General features: G+C 66.0%; 2 protein-coding genes across 2 annotated transcripts in view; both read right to left on the bottom strand.

Annotated features, from left to right (window-relative positions):
- Nucleotides 1–13376, bottom strand: part of CHLRE_03g151400v5 (uncharacterized protein) — a 22062-nt gene extending 8686 nt beyond the window's left edge. Inside the window, exons 1-27 of the mRNA XM_043060519.1 lie at nucleotides 13106–13376; nucleotides 12710–12845; nucleotides 11872–12449; nucleotides 11211–11602; nucleotides 10355–10880; nucleotides 9739–9829; nucleotides 9459–9504; nucleotides 8951–9023; nucleotides 8462–8611; nucleotides 7873–7978; nucleotides 7455–7579; nucleotides 7010–7178; nucleotides 6620–6852; nucleotides 6165–6210; nucleotides 5812–5909; nucleotides 5566–5609; nucleotides 5317–5392; nucleotides 4738–4872; nucleotides 4239–4346; nucleotides 3869–3949; nucleotides 3367–3600; nucleotides 2551–2730; nucleotides 1943–2356; nucleotides 1445–1727; nucleotides 947–1215; nucleotides 484–732; nucleotides 82–173 (exon numbers count right to left, since the gene is read on the bottom strand). Coding sequence (XP_042925648.1) covers nucleotides 82–173; nucleotides 484–732; nucleotides 947–1215; nucleotides 1445–1727; nucleotides 1943–2356; nucleotides 2551–2730; nucleotides 3367–3600; nucleotides 3869–3949; nucleotides 4239–4346; nucleotides 4738–4872; nucleotides 5317–5392; nucleotides 5566–5609; nucleotides 5812–5909; nucleotides 6165–6210; nucleotides 6620–6852; nucleotides 7010–7178; nucleotides 7455–7579; nucleotides 7873–7978; nucleotides 8462–8611; nucleotides 8951–9023; nucleotides 9459–9504; nucleotides 9739–9829; nucleotides 10355–10880; nucleotides 11211–11602; nucleotides 11872–12449; nucleotides 12710–12845; nucleotides 13106–13228 — 5057 coding nt within the window. The 5' untranslated portion in view covers nucleotides 13229–13376. The remainder of the gene's footprint in view (nucleotides 1–81; nucleotides 174–483; nucleotides 733–946; nucleotides 1216–1444; nucleotides 1728–1942; nucleotides 2357–2550; nucleotides 2731–3366; nucleotides 3601–3868; nucleotides 3950–4238; nucleotides 4347–4737; nucleotides 4873–5316; nucleotides 5393–5565; nucleotides 5610–5811; nucleotides 5910–6164; nucleotides 6211–6619; nucleotides 6853–7009; nucleotides 7179–7454; nucleotides 7580–7872; nucleotides 7979–8461; nucleotides 8612–8950; nucleotides 9024–9458; nucleotides 9505–9738; nucleotides 9830–10354; nucleotides 10881–11210; nucleotides 11603–11871; nucleotides 12450–12709; nucleotides 12846–13105) is intronic.
- Nucleotides 13377–13717: 341 nt separating this feature from the next.
- CHLRE_03g151351v5 (uncharacterized protein) lies at nucleotides 13718–15776 on the bottom strand. Its single transcript, XM_043060518.1, has 5 exons — nucleotides 15615–15776; nucleotides 15255–15268; nucleotides 15095–15201; nucleotides 14754–14873; nucleotides 13718–14531 (listed from the first exon to the last, which is right to left on the bottom strand). Exons 1-5 carry the CDS (start codon nucleotides 15659–15661, stop codon nucleotides 14511–14513), a joined length of 309 nt encoding a protein of 102 aa, XP_042925647.1. The 5' UTR covers nucleotides 15662–15776; the 3' UTR covers nucleotides 13718–14510.
- Between the last annotated feature and the right edge of the window lie 44 nt (nucleotides 15777–15820).

The raw sequence follows: 15820 nt of genomic DNA, 5'->3' as shown, positions 1-15820 counted from the left end.
CACTCCGCCACTTCCACCTCCACCACCATTCCACTCCACCTCCACTCCACTCTCCACCACCACCATCACTCCCGCCACCACCTGACCAGGAACACCACGAAGCTGGCGCTGAGCACCGCACTGGCCAGCACCAGGCACAGCACCAGCATCAGGCTGGCGGCGTCGCGCTGGACCTGGAGGGGGGCAAGGATGTTTGGAAAAGGGGCAGGAGGGGTTGTAAAATCCAAGCCCAAACAAACCAAACGAGGGGACAGGGGTGGGAGGTGGGAGGAGTGGGAGTGGGAGTGGGAGGGAGGTCGGGGTGGGCGTGAGGGGTGGGAGCAACGCGGCGGCCCAGGATGCTTGGACCGAGGCAGTGGCGACGGCTTTCACCAGTAGGCACCAGTAATGTTTCCGAAATACAGGGCCCTACTCCCCCGACTGCATCCGTGCCGTGCCGGCCCCTCCCCCCACCCCCTCCTTAACGAGAGACCGGCCCCGCACCTGCACCACCGGCTCAGTGGGCAGTGTGGGCAGCGGCCAGTTGACCGCCTGGAACACGCCACCACCACCACCACCACCCCCGCCGGCCGCAGCCGCGGCTGCCTGTGCGGCTACCCGTGCGCCTGCCTGTGCGGCTGCCTGGCCCGTGGTGTCTGCGTCTGCGGCTGCTGCTGTGAGTCCTGTGCTGATGTAGGCGAGGGCCGCCTCCATGGCGCCACTGAGGGCGGCAGGCAGCGCCGACACAGCACTCTGTGCAGCCAGGGGGTGGGGGGAGAGGAGGTGAGGGCGCAGAGGTCGGGGAACATTCTTCCTACCCAAGGACGCGAGGGAGCGAGTTTGCTCATTGCAAATGCAGACACATTGTTCTTACCCAAGGACGCGAGGGAGGGTAGTCATGCGTTTGTGGGCCCGACAGCCACCCAACACCCACACACAGAGCATCCACACCCACACACCCACACACCTGGTTGGTCATCAGCACGAACGACAGCGCCGCCGCCGCGTCACCACCTCCCCCACCCCCACCTCCTCCCCCAGGGCCGTACGGTCCCGAGGCGGCGGCCACGGCGGCGGGCGGCGGCAGCTGGGTCACGTGGAGGGCGTCGTACAGCGGCGGCGCCACGACACGGCTACTGCCGCCACTGCCGCTGCTGCTGCCGCTGCTACTGCCGCCAGAGTACCAGTGGGACAGGAGGTAGTCCTCCAGGGTGGTGTTGCGGAGCTTGACGTCGCCTGTGTGGGGTGGGTGGGGTGTATTCAGTTGCAGCATTGAATCCCGAGCGGCAAGATATATAGGTGGGGGCGCATGTCGACACGCCCACCAGACGACAACGGGTGCTGAAACCGCATTGTTGTCCACCCACCCGCATCCACACCCACGCCCACACCCACACCCACACCCACACCCACACCCACACCCACACCCACACCCACGCACCCAACCACGCACCCAACCACGCACCTGCAAACAGGGCGGTGGCGCCGCTGTCCACCGCCCCGCCCGCCCCCGCCCCGCCCGCCACCGCCGGATGCCCCGCCAGGAACGCCCACAGGCACGACCCGGGAGCCGCCGGCCCGCCTCCTCCTCCTCCTCCTCCTCCTCCTCCTCCTCCTCCTCCTCCTCCTCCCCCCACACAGCCGTCTGAGGCGTTGCGGGCGGCCGGCGCCGCCGACAACGCCATCGGGCGGCCGAACAGGGCGGTGGGGCGGGACAGCTCCAGGGCGGGCTCGCTGGGCTCACGCACCTGCGGGGCGGTGAAGCAGGAGTGGGGGCAGTGGGGGGTTTATACATTTGCAACTGCAGTAGTGTAGGGAAGGCTCACTTGCAAGGGCGGGTGAGCGCGCACGTGTTACACCGTACACACGCACACACACAGTCCGATACACCCATACGCACACACACACACACACACACACACACGCACACACAAGACAAACACCAGCCGCCCCCCCCCACCACCTGCAGGCTGCTGATCCACAGCGCCACGCCCACCAGCGCCAGCGGCACCGCCAGCTGCGTCAGCACCGCCAGCCGGTCGCGCGCCGCACACAGCGCCCGCTTCGTCAGCAGCGCGCGCAGCTGCTGAAGGTACAGCGCCAGAGCGGTGGGAGAGGCGGAGGAGGAGGCGGAGGAGGCGGTGGTGGTGGTGGGGGAGGAGGCGGGGGCGGTGGCGGGGCCGTTGGCGGCTGCGGTGGGAGGGGAGGTGGCTTGTGGTGGTGTGGGTGCGGGTGGGAGGGTGGAGGCCTGGGCCAGCTCCGCCACGCCGCCGGGCGGCGGCTGGCGCGGCGGCGGCGGGGTGGGTGGCTGGGTGGGCTGTTGTGGCGGCTGCGGCTGGGACTGCTCGGCGGCGGCGGTGATGGCCAGGAACACCTCCTGCGTGTGAGCGAGGGAGGAAGGGAGGAGGAGGGGCGAGGGACCCGAACCCGAGCGCTGACGTACCGTAAAATGGACATACGAGATTGGATAAAGTGTTGTCAAGCCGCGGACAACCCTTGAGGCTCTCGAGAGTCACCTTACCACCCTACCAACCACCTCCCACACACCCACTCCCACGCCCACTTCCCTACCTCCAGAGTGGTCAGCGACAGGCCGTAGCTGGCCACGCCCGCCGCCCGCCCGCCCTCGCCGTCCAGCTCCCGCAGCAGCGGCGGGAAGGCCGCCGCCGCCTCGCGCGGCAGCCGCAACACCACCTCGGCGCCGGCGGCACCCAGCAGCTGCGCGGCGGGGCCCACGTGGCGGCGGGCCATCTGGAGGGCGGGGGTGGGGGATTACACGCATTAAGTTTACGAAGTGAAGTCGTAGCCAGGTACAAGGGGGGCGGGGGCCGGTGGGGGTGGCGGTGGCGGTGCAGGGAGGGGGGGGGTTACATGCATGATAAACAATGACGAGGAGATGACATATCGTTTTGGGAGGCGGGTAGCGGGTCATGTGAAGAACGGGGAGCGCAAATTAAATGAAGGAAGGGGGTGCATTCATCACTACCGTAGATACAAGACGTGGGAGGCCGTGGGAGTCGTGCGTCGGAGTCTTGGAGGGGCAAAAAGTGGGTGCGGCTGCGGGTTCTGGGGGCAGGCTGGATTGTGGTCGGGACGTGGGGTTGGATTGGCTGGCGTTTGTGTGTTGTGGGTGGGACCAGAAGCGGGGTGGAAGGAGTTGAGGTGGGGTGTAAACGTGTGGCCGCGCTCAACCAACACGCCCCGTCGTCACTTGCACGCCCGCATGACCATGCGAACGGCGATTCGGAGGAGCAAACCCAGAGTGCATTCGGGGGAAGAGTGGGACGATACGGCAGCTTTGCCAGGTCACTTGCCGCTAAATGCATGGAGAGGTTCTAAGAATTCTGGGGGTTTACAAACACGGGTGTCACGGCTCCCCGCACCCACCTGCAGCAGCGCCTCCCCCAGCGCCCGCGACTGCTGCTCCACCGCCGCCGCCTCCCGTACCGCAGCCGAGCCGCCTCCGCCGCCTCCATACGCCCCCGTGCCTGCCTCCGCCGCCCCCGACGCCTCTGCCGCCGCCGCCTGTGCCGCCGCGGCGCCTTGCTGCTGGTGCTGCTGGCGGCGCAGCGCCTCCTCCTGGAGCACCACCGTCAGGTTGTAGCCCACGCCGTAGGCGGCCTGTTGCAGTACATTGTACAGGGCATACACGGCACATGGCATGTGTGTGTGTGTGTGTGTGTGACACGCATGTACGGCATGTGTTTGCACGTGCGTGGCGGCTTGAGGTTATTCAGCCGCAACGCGCGGCGCGCTTGTGACTGACACACCCAGGTCACATGCGTGTGTACACACGTGTACACGCACACGCGCACACGTGCACACACACACACACACACACACACACACACACACACACACACACGCAGGTACACGCACAAACTCTTGCCTTGAGCTCCATGCCTGTGCCCTCCGCCGCCACCCGGCCCCGCGCCAGGATCACCACACGGTCCCCGAGCAGGTCGGCCTCCTGCGCGGCCCGGCAGGCAGGCAGGCACGCAGGCAGGCCGCAAGCGATATAAGCGTGTGACATGCGAGGGAGAATATCAAGTACGGCACGTAGACAAGTAATCGCTGAACCCCGCAAAGCGATCGAGGTCAAGCCCCCAAACCCGCACCACCACAACACGTTGACACGCCCCCGCCCCCGCCCCCGTCCCGCCCCCCTGCTTCTGCCTCCCCTCCCCAACGCGTTCGTTTCTTAAGCATCATGATAGTAAGCCCTCCCCCTCTCTACCCGCCGCCCCCTCTGCGCGCACCTCCATGCTGTGTGTGGTGAGCACGATGGCCGCCGCCGCGCGGTGCCGCCGGATGACCTCCCAGGTGAAGCGGCGGCTGTAGGGGTCCATGCCGCTAGTGGGCTCGTCCTGGGGGGTTGCATGCATTAAGTTTACGAAGTGAAGTCGTAGCCCGGTACACAGGGGGGGGGTGCGGGTTACATTCATGAGGAGGAGGGGTAGCCGTTAAGGGGTTGTATAGCCAGGCAGTGGCACAGCAGGCCCGTCGCTACCTGAGCCTGTCCTGCATGTTTCCAGCCCTCCCCCAACCCCCTCCACGACGCCTCTGCCCCCTTCTACAAGGTGCATCGCTTGCACGTGTCGCCCCTGCCTGTGCTCCAGTAGTTTGGCTTGGTTGGTTTATTTTGGGCTGGTATTTACAACCTTCCCCCCTTTAATCATAACCCCTCCTTGCTCTCCCCTCCCCTCCCCTCCCCTCCCCTCCCCTCCCCCTCCCCTATCCCTCCCCTACCCCCCTCACCAGGAACACCACCGCCGGGCTGCCCATGAAGGCGATGGCCACACTCAGCTTGCGCCGCTGGCCGCCGCTCAGCTCGCCCGCCGCGGCGGACAGCTTGGGCTCCAGGCCCACACCCGCGGCGGCCTCGCGCGCGATCTGTTTGCAAACACATGACACACACATGACGGATAAATACACGCACACACACACACATGACGGACACACCCACGACAGACCGGGCAAGAAAGACAGACAGACAGGCAGGCAGGCAGGCCGGAAGGCAGGCAGGCAGTGCAAACAGGCAGGCAGAGAGAGAGGGAGGGCAGAGGGCTTGAGGCAGCGAGGCAGCAAGGCGGCAGCGGGGCGAGACCGGGCGTGAGGGTGCAGCCCAGCCCACTGCTGCCAGGTCGAATGGGGTGCCCGGCAGGAGAACTCCAGGACTGCCTTGCCACTGGATGTCCTTGCCTCCTGCCTTTGCGCCTCTCCCTCACCCAGCGCGCCTTTCTCCACTCAACCCGTCTCCTCTTCCCCAACGCCTGCCTGCCGCTCGCCAACTCCCCCCCTCCCCCCTTTCACCCGTCCCTCCCCTCCCCTTCTCACCCTGCCCAGCGCCTTCGCCGGCTGCCCCTTGATGGCGCCGTACAGCCGCAGGTGCTCCTCCACCGTCAGGTCGGGCCTGGCGGGGGGGAGGGGGCGTTAAATTCATCATTAACTGAAAAGAAGCGATATGGGGGGAGCTGGGAGGGGGCATGTGGCGGGGATACGTGCGCGCACACACGCACACCTGTTTCGTTTTCTCTGATCACACGCGCGCGCACGTGCACAGCACACGCATACCCACGCACGCACCAGAGGATGTCGAACTGGGGACACACGCCCAACGAGGACCGGACCTGGGGATAGGGGCGGGCAGGGGCGGTGTGGGGGTTCGCATCAGTGAACCAGTGAGTATATAACCTACACACACACACACACACACACACGCGCGTACTGTTTTCCTTGTGCTCTTTAACACACACACACACACACACATCCACACATCCACACATCCACACAAACACACATCAACACGCCCGCACCCGCCGCCACTCCCACCTGGTTCATCTGGGTGGCTACGTCGAAACCGTTCACGGTGGCGGACCCGGCGCTGGGCTGCAGCATGCCAGTCAGGATGTGGATGGTGGTGGTCTTGCCTGGGGGGGAGGGGGGGAGGGAGGGGAGAGGGGGGCGTGGGTCTGCACGGTTTCGCACGTGTGCGTGCGCACGCAGGTGGGACGGCGTGTCCGACGTGCCCTATGTGTCCCATGGAAAGCGAAAGCCAAGCAGTTCGGCCCACATGGAGTGGGGTGGACAACAGACCCCTCCTTCATACCCAAACACCCCCCACCCCCACACCCCACACCCCCCACCCCCCACACACAGCCCGCCGCCGCCCGCCAGCCCCGCACCTGCGCCGTTGTGCCCCAGCAGCGCCGTGATGCGGCCCCGCTCGATCTGCGGGCAGCAGGCAGCAGCAGGCGCACACACGCACACACAGCAATCCTCGTAATTTTGATCACACAGCCGAGCCACAGGTCACGGCAACATTGCAGCGGCAGCTGCAACGGCGGCGCGCTCGCACACCCACCCGGACGCCCCAGAGCAGCATGCAGACACGGGCACACATGACATGCACGCCTCCACCCTCCACTCTGGGCCTACCTTACAGCCCCCCCCCCACACACGCACCCTCCCCCCCCCCCCCCATCCACACACGCCCCCCACACCCGTCCGCCCATCCATACACACACACACACACACCCTGCTTGTATCCTGTTCCCAATGTTGCAACACCCCCCACACACCCCACACACACACACACACACACACACACACACACACACACACACACACACACACACACCTGCATGCTGAGGCGGTCCACCGCAGTGGTGGTGCCGCCGCTGGCGCACAGGAAGGTCTTCACCAGGCCCCGAACCCGCACCGCCACATCGCCGTCACTGCCACTGCCACTGCCACTGCCGCCATCGGCGTCGCGCTCACCGCCGCCGAGGTCGTCGGCATCCCGGTCCGCCGCGGCTGCGTCCGCGCCTGACGCCGCGGCTGCGCTGCCGCCGGCGGCCGAGGTAAGCGGCTCTGCATGCGATGTGCGGTTTTGGGTGTGCAGTGCGAAATGTGAGTGCGCAGGATAAAGCCAGAGGTAGGCTAACACAGGTAGGATTGTGCGCCCTTGCCTCCCAGCCCAAGCCCGTGCCGCCTTGCCCAATCCCAGCCCAAGGAAAACCCCACCCACCCAGCAGCCCGCCCTCTTCGTCCGCCGCCGCCGCCGCCTTTGCGGCGGCGCCCAGTCGCTGCGCCCGGGTGGGTGCGGGGGCGCGGCGGCGGCGCAGGCTGCGCGGCCAATAGCGGCGGTCCAGGGGGAACCACCAAGGCAGTCGCTGGCCGTAGGACTTGGGCAGGACCTGTTTGCATATGCGCGCAGGCGTATCAGTGTGAGAGTGTGTGTGATAGCGCCTGTGTAGGACACTGCGCGCAGGAGGGGTTGTTGAGTGCGGCACGGCACACGCCTACACACACACACACACACACACGCACACACACACACACACACACGCACACACACACACACACACACACACACACACACACGCACACACACACACACGCACACACACACACACACGCACACACACACACACACACTCCCCCGCCCCCCCCCCCCGCCTGCCCTCCCCCACCTTGTCCAGGTACCAGGTGAGGCCGGCGTACAGCCCCACGTCCGCCGCCAGCAGCAGCAGCACACTGCCCGCAGAGAAGGAGTTGGCGGCGGCGATGGGCGTCCACAGCGTGCGGGCCGTGATGCCTGTATATGTGTATGTGCGTGTGTATGGTGTCCATGCATGACTAAAGAAGTGAAGGTGTTGTGGGGGGGCGTGTGTGTGATATAGATTGACGCGGCGGCAGGTGTGAAGGTGGATGGTCTATTTTAGCGCCGCAAGCCATCAACATACGAGCGCGCACTGCACCTGCACCCACACGTCGCCGCCCCGGCCCTGACCCAAACCCCACACGCCGCACGCCTCGCAACACCCTCCGCGTACCCTCCTCCCCCCGCCCCTCCCCCCTCCCCCCCCCCGGCCTCGCTCCCTCCCGCACCTTCTGCCACCTTCTCCCAGTTGACCAGGGCCGCCGCGAACAGGCTGGCGGCGGAGGGCGGACACAGGCAGGCGGCGTACCAGCTCCAGCCGCCGTACTGGTACACCTGTGGTTAGGGAAAGGAAGGGAAGGGGGGGGGGTAAGACCACAAGAGTGGGTTGGTGGCCTGTGTTGTAGTCAGGGGAGGGAACCGGCGAAGTAGTGCACACGGGTATGTGCCCTTGTGGTGTATGCCCGTTGGGCCAACGCAGGCCTTCTCCTAGTGTCCGTCTGGCACGTATGCCGCATTCTTCCCCCTACCCCTTACTTCTGGTTTCATCACTCCGTCCTCCACACGAACGGCTGCGCCCCCCGCTTCCCCGTCCCCCCCTCCCTACCCCCCCCCTGCCGCCGTCCGCCTCTTGTGTGTCCCTCTCCTGTGTGTGTCCCTCTCCTGTGTGTCCCTCTCCTGTGTGTGTCTCCCCCCCCCCGCTCTCCTCCTCGCTCTATTGCATTGGGTTTGGTTTAGTTTGGGCTGGTATTTACAACCCCCCCCCCAAACCCCCCCCAACCCCCGCCGCCATCCGCCTCCTGTGTCCCTCTCTCTCACCACCGGCACCACGAATCCCGGCATCATGGACGCCGCGTACAGCAGCTGACTGGCCGTGCCCGCCACGCGGCTGCTGCTGAACAGGCAGCTCAGGCAGTAGCTGTACGACACAAGCGCGGCGGCGTACAGCCAGAAGAACAGCAGCATGATCTGGCAGGATAGGGGGGTGGGGGTGGGGGTTGCAAGGATGTTTGGAAACGCGGTACAGGATGCACTGAAGACCGCAGACGAAGTCATTACCACATGGGGGGAAGGGAGGGGGTTTTTACCATTGCCGACAGTGAGATCACAGACACAAAGACGCAGGATGAGGGGGTAAAATACAAACACATACGGTACAGACATGGGGGGTGGCCGACGGGACTAGCAAAACACCGGATACCGCGCGGGATGGGGTGGAGTAAGGAGACCGGGTGTAGTAGAGAGGAAGGGAAGGCAGGGCGTGGGCGCAGCGGCAGGGTGTTGGGGCTGGAGGCTGGAGGGGCTCACCAGTGCGGAGGTGTTGGCGAAGGGGTAGGTGCCGGCGGCGGCGCACAAGGCGCCCGACAGCGCCAGCAGCACCCTTTGGGGCGGGGGGGGGGGTTACATTGGGGCGGGGGGGGGGGCGAGGTGGCAGCGCAGCGCAGCACAGCACAGCACAGCACAGCGCGGCACAGCACAGCAGGCGCGACAAGGTGTGGCATGTGAGATTCCGGCGGCAGCAGTAGGTAGGATGCATTGAAGTATCACTGAGGGGGAATCCATGGCTGGATGCAGATATGACTCCATGGATCCGGATCAGGCGCGCGCAGCCGGCTGTGCAGCGGCAGGGCCGCCCGCATACCGCACACAGCTCCCTTTCCCCCTTGTGCGCCTGCCATTACCCTTCCACAACTATCACCGGGCCGCGTCATGACGCTAGCCACAGACTCTCCCGTGCCTTTGTCTCCTGTCCCTTTGTCTCTTGTCCCTCAAAGCTCGAAGCCACCCCGCCATCCCACCGCCACCGCGCCCTCACCAGTGCGTGATGCCCCACGACAGCCAGTAGGAGGCCTCACTCAGGCCTGGCCGCGGGGAAGGGGGGAGGCGGGGAGGTTGGAAACGAGGCAGGGTTGCGGGATATCAGGCGGCAGTTGCGAAAAGAGCAATGCGTGCGGGAGGACGGCAAGGTGGGGAAAGCCGCGACGGCCGCTCCCTCGCTTGAGGTGCGCTTCCCGGTCCTGTGAGTCTTGGCGAGTGTACTTACCCGACCCCCGACGCCCCCCCCCGCCCCTCTCCCCCCCTCCCCGGGCACTCACCCAGCACGCGCATGCCCTCCCGCAGCCTCAGCTCCTTCTCACGCACGATGTCCGCCACCACAGCCCGGGTGGGCGGCAGGAAGGCGTACACCTGCGTGCGTGTGTGTGGGCAGGTGGGGTGGGGTTGTAAATACCAGCCCAAACTAAACCAAACCCAATGCAATGGAGCGAGGAGGAGAGCGTGGCAGGTGGGGGTGGGGTGGCGTAGCTAGTGCAGTGGGAACCCGTACACCGGCCGGTCGCCGGCTGGGTCGCCGTTTGAGCACCATCCCCATCCTACCACGTCCAAACTTGTGATACCCTGACTTCGGCCCTGACCCTACCAACACCATTACCATGTACCACGTACCACCATCCACGGAGCCGCAGCCTCACCCAAGGCTCCAAGCACCCCAGCCCGCGCCCGCATTCCCATCAACCACCAATGAGTACCTGGGTCTAGGTCAAACATGGAATTGGTTCTGCGAGCCCTCCACTTCCCCCCGCCCCCCGTCCTCCTCACACCTCTCCACACCCACAGCCCCCCCCCCCCACACACACAAACAGCCGCCTTCTCCCCCACCTCCCCCCCCCATCTTAAACAATCATGAATGTAACCCCCCACCCCCACCCCCACCAGCAGCAGGTTGAAGAACACGGCCGCGCTGGCCGCCCCCAGGTCCTCCGTCACCGCGGGCCAGGGGAAGGGCTTGTACGACACCGTGATGGCGGCCGGCACAGCCCTGTCGTACACTGACGACGGCGCGGAGGCGGAGGAGGCGGAGGCGGAGGCGGAGGAGTTTGGCCCCTCTGCCGTACTGCTACTGCCGGTACCGCCTGTTGCTGTACCGCTGCTGGTACGGCTGCTGCCGCCAATGCTGGTGCTGGTACGGCTGCTGCTGCTGCTGCCACCCGAGCTTGCAGTGGTGTCGGCTGCGAGCCCCCTCCTCCTCCTCCTCTGTGCGGGGTCGGCCGGTGGCTGCGCGGGCTGCTGCTGCTGTGAGGGCGGCGGCGGGGGCGGCGGGCTGTCATCGGTCGCAGCCGGCGGGGGCGGTGAGGGCGCGGGGTCGGGATCGGGCGGCGGCACGGGTGTGTTTTCCGCCACGTGTAGCCCGATGAGGGACCGGTCCACTGCCAGCTGCAGGTTGGAGAAGAACCAGTACCTGTGTGTGTGTGCGAGGAGGGCATATGGCCGTGGCGGCGGCGGCGGGGTGTCGTGGCGGCGGGGTGGCGGCGGCGGGGTTGCACAGCGTTGCGTAAGCGTATGGGGTCATGACGCCATGAGCGCAAGTGCGAGTCTGTTGCGCTTGGGCAGACAGGCCGGCACCAGGTGAACAACACCCTACCCCACGGCCCTACCATCAAACCCACACACGCCGCGACCCCCGTGCACCTCACTTTACTCGAATAAGCTGGTGCCACGCCCCTCCCACCCCACCCCACCCCACCCTACCCCCCACCCAACCCCCCACCACCACCACCACCCGCCCCACCTGCGGTACAGCCCCAGTCCGTTCCCGCGCGTGGGCACCACCTCGAACAGGTCCAGCAGCAGCCGTGTGGGCGGCACCGCCGTGTGGTTCATGCCCAGGACCGCCCGGCCCAGGCTGCGCAGCAGCGGGGACAGCGGGGCGGCCGCCGCTGAGGCGGGGGGCGGCGTGCTGCTAGGCTGTAGCTGGGGCTGTAGCTGGGGCTGGGGCTGTAGCTGCTGAGGGGGCTGTAGCAGCGGCCCGAGGGGCTGGGATTGCAGGTTGGGGTCGGCAGCAGCGTCGGCTGCGATGTCGGGGGTGTCCGGGTCGGGGGCGGCGGGCGGCGTGACGGCGTGTGGGAAGTAGAGCACTGCGTCGAACACGCCCGGGCTGACGCTGGTGTTGGCGCGAGCGGCCTGTGCAACCGGGGGACAGGGCGCGGGGGCAAGCGATGGGGCGTAGAGGGCAGCAGTGGGCCGGCTGGTCGGTTTGCGGAGGCGCCCCGGCAGCAGCAGCAGCTGCGGACCGCCCTGCCTGGTCCCTTGTTGTTGTCATGCCATTGACAGCCTGGCCCGCACCTCAACCCCAGTCCCGGTCGGTCAAGCCTTCCGCTCATTGAACACGCCTTTCCCGCCCGCTCCTCGCAGCCCAGGGCTACTCCCCGCCCCTCCCCTCCTCCCCTCACCTCAATGCTGGGCATGAAGGTGATCTGGCGCCTCAGCACGTGCTCGTAGCAGGCCGCAGTGGACACACACGTGCGGAAGTCGGCGCAGGCGTCGACACCCACACCCACACCCACACCCGCACCCGCCCAGCCCGCCGCCCCCGCACGCCCCTCCGCCTCGCCACCAATAGCGGCGCCGCCACCGGCGCTGTCGACGCCACCACTCCGCATGGCGCCCAGACGGCGGCGCCGCAGCCATCGCACCAGCCGCCCACTGGGCCTGCCGGCCACGCCCTCCCATCCCTCATTGTGCTCCTCCGTCTCCCCACCGCCCTCCTGCCCCTGCTTCATCTGCCCCGCTGCCGCCGGCCGCGGCGGCGGCGCCGGCCGCGGTGTGGGCGGCGGCGCGGGCGGCGGCGGCGGCATGAACATGCAGTGGAACGAGGCGGGCAGGTTGGGCACGGGGCAGGTGCGCAGGGCGGGGTTGCGAGGGCAGGCCAGCGCTTTGGCCAGCACCACCGCCAGGCCGCGAGTGGCGGGGGTGTCGGGAGCAAGGGCCAGGCGCGCGCGGCCGCCGTGGGCCTTGGTGGTGGCGGGGCCTGTGTGTGGCGGTGGTGATGGAGGTGACGAAGGTCGTGGGGTTGGGTGTGGGGTGCGGAGAGAGCAAGAAGCAGTGGCGTGGCGTGGTAGGGTGTGCAGGAGGGGCCCAGGCCATTGCGGCACCCGCCGGCCCCTTATCACAAGCCGCTGTCCTGCAGCTGCCGTTTTCATTTCCAATTCCATCTCCACTTCCACTTCCATGCCTACCGGCAGCTGTCCATGCCGCATGCCGCTGCCGCTAACAAGTCCGCCTCCTCACCATCGTAGGGGTCCCAGGACCAGCTGCGGCTCTCGAACGCCACCGGCGCGAAGCCCAGCGTCTCGCCGTGCCGGATGGGCTTGATGTAGTACTTGGGCAGGTACATGACCAGAAAGAAGGACACCGGCAGGAACAGCTGAGGTGCGAGGTGAAAGGGAAGGGGAGGTACGGGGAAGGTTTAGGTGCGTGACGGTTTGCCGCGGGGTCTGGCGCCACCCCTGAGGTCCATGTCGGCCACCCCTCACAGACAGGGACTGGCTGCATGGTCGTATACTGCATCTATATGCGTAGGTCGATGCGCGCAAGAGTTTTGGAGCTAACTCGACTCGGAGGACGAGATGGCAGCTTCTCGTGATGACACCCCGCAACTTTGGGCAAGCAAGCCAGTGTGCCAACCTGGAGAAGCAATCCCGCCCATCCTCCGACTCCAAGAATGCTTTTCCGGCTCCGCGTCTGGAGCACAAAGTTCTTCCATAGGACAGCCCGAAATTGGCGTCGCCAGTCGCGCTCACAACTCATTTTCTTACAGAGGTGTATGCTACTGATTAAAAGTCATGTTACCATGCGAAACAGCTAGGCGTCGGGTACCCAAAAGCACAGCAACTGAAATGTCCGGCCTGCAACACCCATCGTCCTGCAGGTCGCGACCGCGCGGTTCACCAGAGTAAGGCTCAGGTCACGGACAGTGTGTACCGTAGGCCGCTGCTGTCAAGTCGTGCAACGCTGGGCCGGTGCATCAGTGCGGGGGTCCCCATCCCGCGCGGGCGAACCCGCCCCCATGGCGTTTTCATCCTCCCGTCAGAATGCCGGGGGACCATCACGCGGCCGCCGCTGGACACATTGACACCTATACAAGCACAGGTCATGGCCTCGGGTGAACGGGAAGAGGCTCCTGGCTGGATGATGGGGGGCCGGGGTTGGGTGAATCGTGGTGAGTGCGGCTAGGCATGCCACTAGGCATGCCACGGCATGCCGTGTCTGGCCGTGTAGCATTGGCCATGGGATGCGTGCACTTGCCGCTTACAGTGCAAATGAAAGCTTGTAAACCATGATTATGTGAACGTCGCGGTCTGGTCGCACCATCCATACAAGTGCATCCGCGTACCTACCGTACTGAGGATTCGCAGCCGCCTAACGAGTCGGCTACATTAGGACAGCGCCACTTGCTTCGTCAACGTCACAAAGTATGCTTTGCAGGGCCCCACACTTCCGACAAGGCAAGTTGCCAATAAGCAGGCAAACTTGTTTCCGTCAAAACTTGCGAGAAGGCTGGGGGTATGGTTCCACAGGGCGCACGAACGTGCTCGGGCACGCCCAACCCAAACACACAGACCTCGCCTCCGCCCTTACTCCTTCCAGGTCCCGCAAGAGGGGCGCTCGAGGCCGGACAATAGCACATCAGTTCTTGTATGCGTATGTTATCATCAAAATCATAAGCGTCGCAGGTGGCACCTCCAGTGATGGCCTTCCTGTTGGCCTTGTGCCTCTGCTCCGGAGTCCCCGTACATCATGCTTTCCGTGTCACACCGATTCTCCATCGTGTCTTCCCGAGGTTTTGATTCCCGCAGCCAAACCGACAACAAACACACATTGTGTGATTGCAGCGCCCTGCAACTAATGGCATGCAGCCTTGGTCTGCCTTGGTGCCTCAGTCTTCAGGCCCAACCCAGCATCCATCCGTCCATCCACCACATGCACCACACCGACCCAATCAACCCACGCACCCCTGCTCCCAACCGATCCATCGCTGCGTACCCAGGCAAGCCTACAGGCAAGCCTACAGGCAAGCCCACAGACAAGCCTACAGGCGGGACACGGGCCACTGCATGCGGGTAGGGGCCCACGCTCCAGTCGCGGTGCAGCCGAGGCGCCAGCAGGCTCGAACATGGCGTGTACGGCGGCGGCCGGTACAGCAGACACGCTGCCGTACCGCCACGCCGGCCGGCCGTCTTGATCGATCCGCCCCGCCCGCACACCCTCGTGGAAGTCGCCCTGGCTCGCCATACATGCAGCGGCACACCGCCACGTACTCCACCTCAAGTACCTGCAGCAGCGACTTGCCGGTGGAGCTGCTGCTACTGCTGGTGGCGGCGGCCGCGGTGTTGGTGGTGTTGAGGTTGCTACTGCCGCTAGCAGTCAGCTCGCTGTTGCAGGTGTTGATGCCCTGGGGCAGGCGACGTGCGGCATGACGGCGGCGGCGGGGCCGTTGGCTGCGACGGTAGCGGCGGCGCAGGAGGGCAGTTGGCCGCTGGCGCGGCGCAGCAGCTTCCAGGTCACGGCGAGGGACAGCGGCGAGCCCCTGTCGTGTGTATGTGGTGGAGGCATGCAGACTGTGGCCACTCGGAAGGTGGTGGGCACAGCCACGCCCATGCCGCCGCCCCGCACGTGCCCGTCCAGCAGCAGCAGCACGTACGGCGCCGCGATGCTGCTGATGGCGGCGGTGTTGCTGTACTCGGCACGCAGCAGCGCCGTGTCGTACCCGGCGGGGCCGGCTGCGGCGCGGGCGCGGGCGGTGCGGAACAGCAGCTGCTCGCGGCGGTCGGACTCGGCGCCATGGGCCTGTGGGGTACGTGCGTGCATGTGTAATGGAGGGGAGGGGAGCGTTAGGCACATGGATTTTGGCGTGTGGGAGTGAGGGCACGCAGGGGGACAGCACAGCGGTATCGTAAGGATACTTCGATGGGGGAACTGTTCGTTGCGGTTGTCGATCGCATGCATGTGCGGGGGCGGGGGCCAGCCGTGCCTGATACCGTGTTAACGCGCGCAACTTGCCGCCGGCCGTGGTCCGCACCAGCACGCACATGGGCGCCCCGGCACGTGTCTGTGCCGCCACGTGGGCGACTGGGCGTGGAAGCCGGTGTCGGAGAGCATCACCCGGGGCACGAACCCTGGCATGGCGCCTTACCTCTCAATCAGGTCCGCACACACGTCAGCAGCAGCCTCTTCCACCATGCCAAACGTATGTAAACTGGCCTGAAGGCTGTCTTCTGGCCCTGCGCCTGGTGAACTGCAGAAAATGATACCTTACATCTGTCCGTCGTTGCCCTTCGCCCACCCCTTCGCATTCTTCGCCTTTTATGCATGGTAGGAAGCCCCTCGTAGCCAACAAAC

This window comes from Chlamydomonas reinhardtii, chromosome 3 (assembly GCF_000002595.2).
Source record: "Chlamydomonas reinhardtii strain CC-503 cw92 mt+ chromosome 3, whole genome shotgun sequence".
NCBI classification, from domain to species: domain Eukaryota; kingdom Viridiplantae; phylum Chlorophyta; class Chlorophyceae; order Chlamydomonadales; family Chlamydomonadaceae; genus Chlamydomonas; species Chlamydomonas reinhardtii.
Note: the sequence above shows the minus strand (reverse complement) of the source record. Positions and strands in the feature narration are given on the sequence as shown.

Coding starts and splice junctions, on each gene's coding strand:
- CHLRE_03g151351v5 (XM_043060518.1), bottom strand. CDS start 15,661: ATGGTGGAAGAGGCTGCTGCTGACGTGTGTGCGGACCTGATTGAGAG. Junction 14,874..15,094: donor TGCTGCTGCTGGACGGGCAC/GTGCGGGGCGGC, acceptor CGCCTGCCCCAG/GGCATCAACACCTGCAACAG. Junction 14,532..14,753: donor CCGGCAAGTCGCTGCTGCAG/GTACTTGAGGTG, acceptor ACCCGCATGCAG/TGGCCCGTGTCCCGCCTGTA.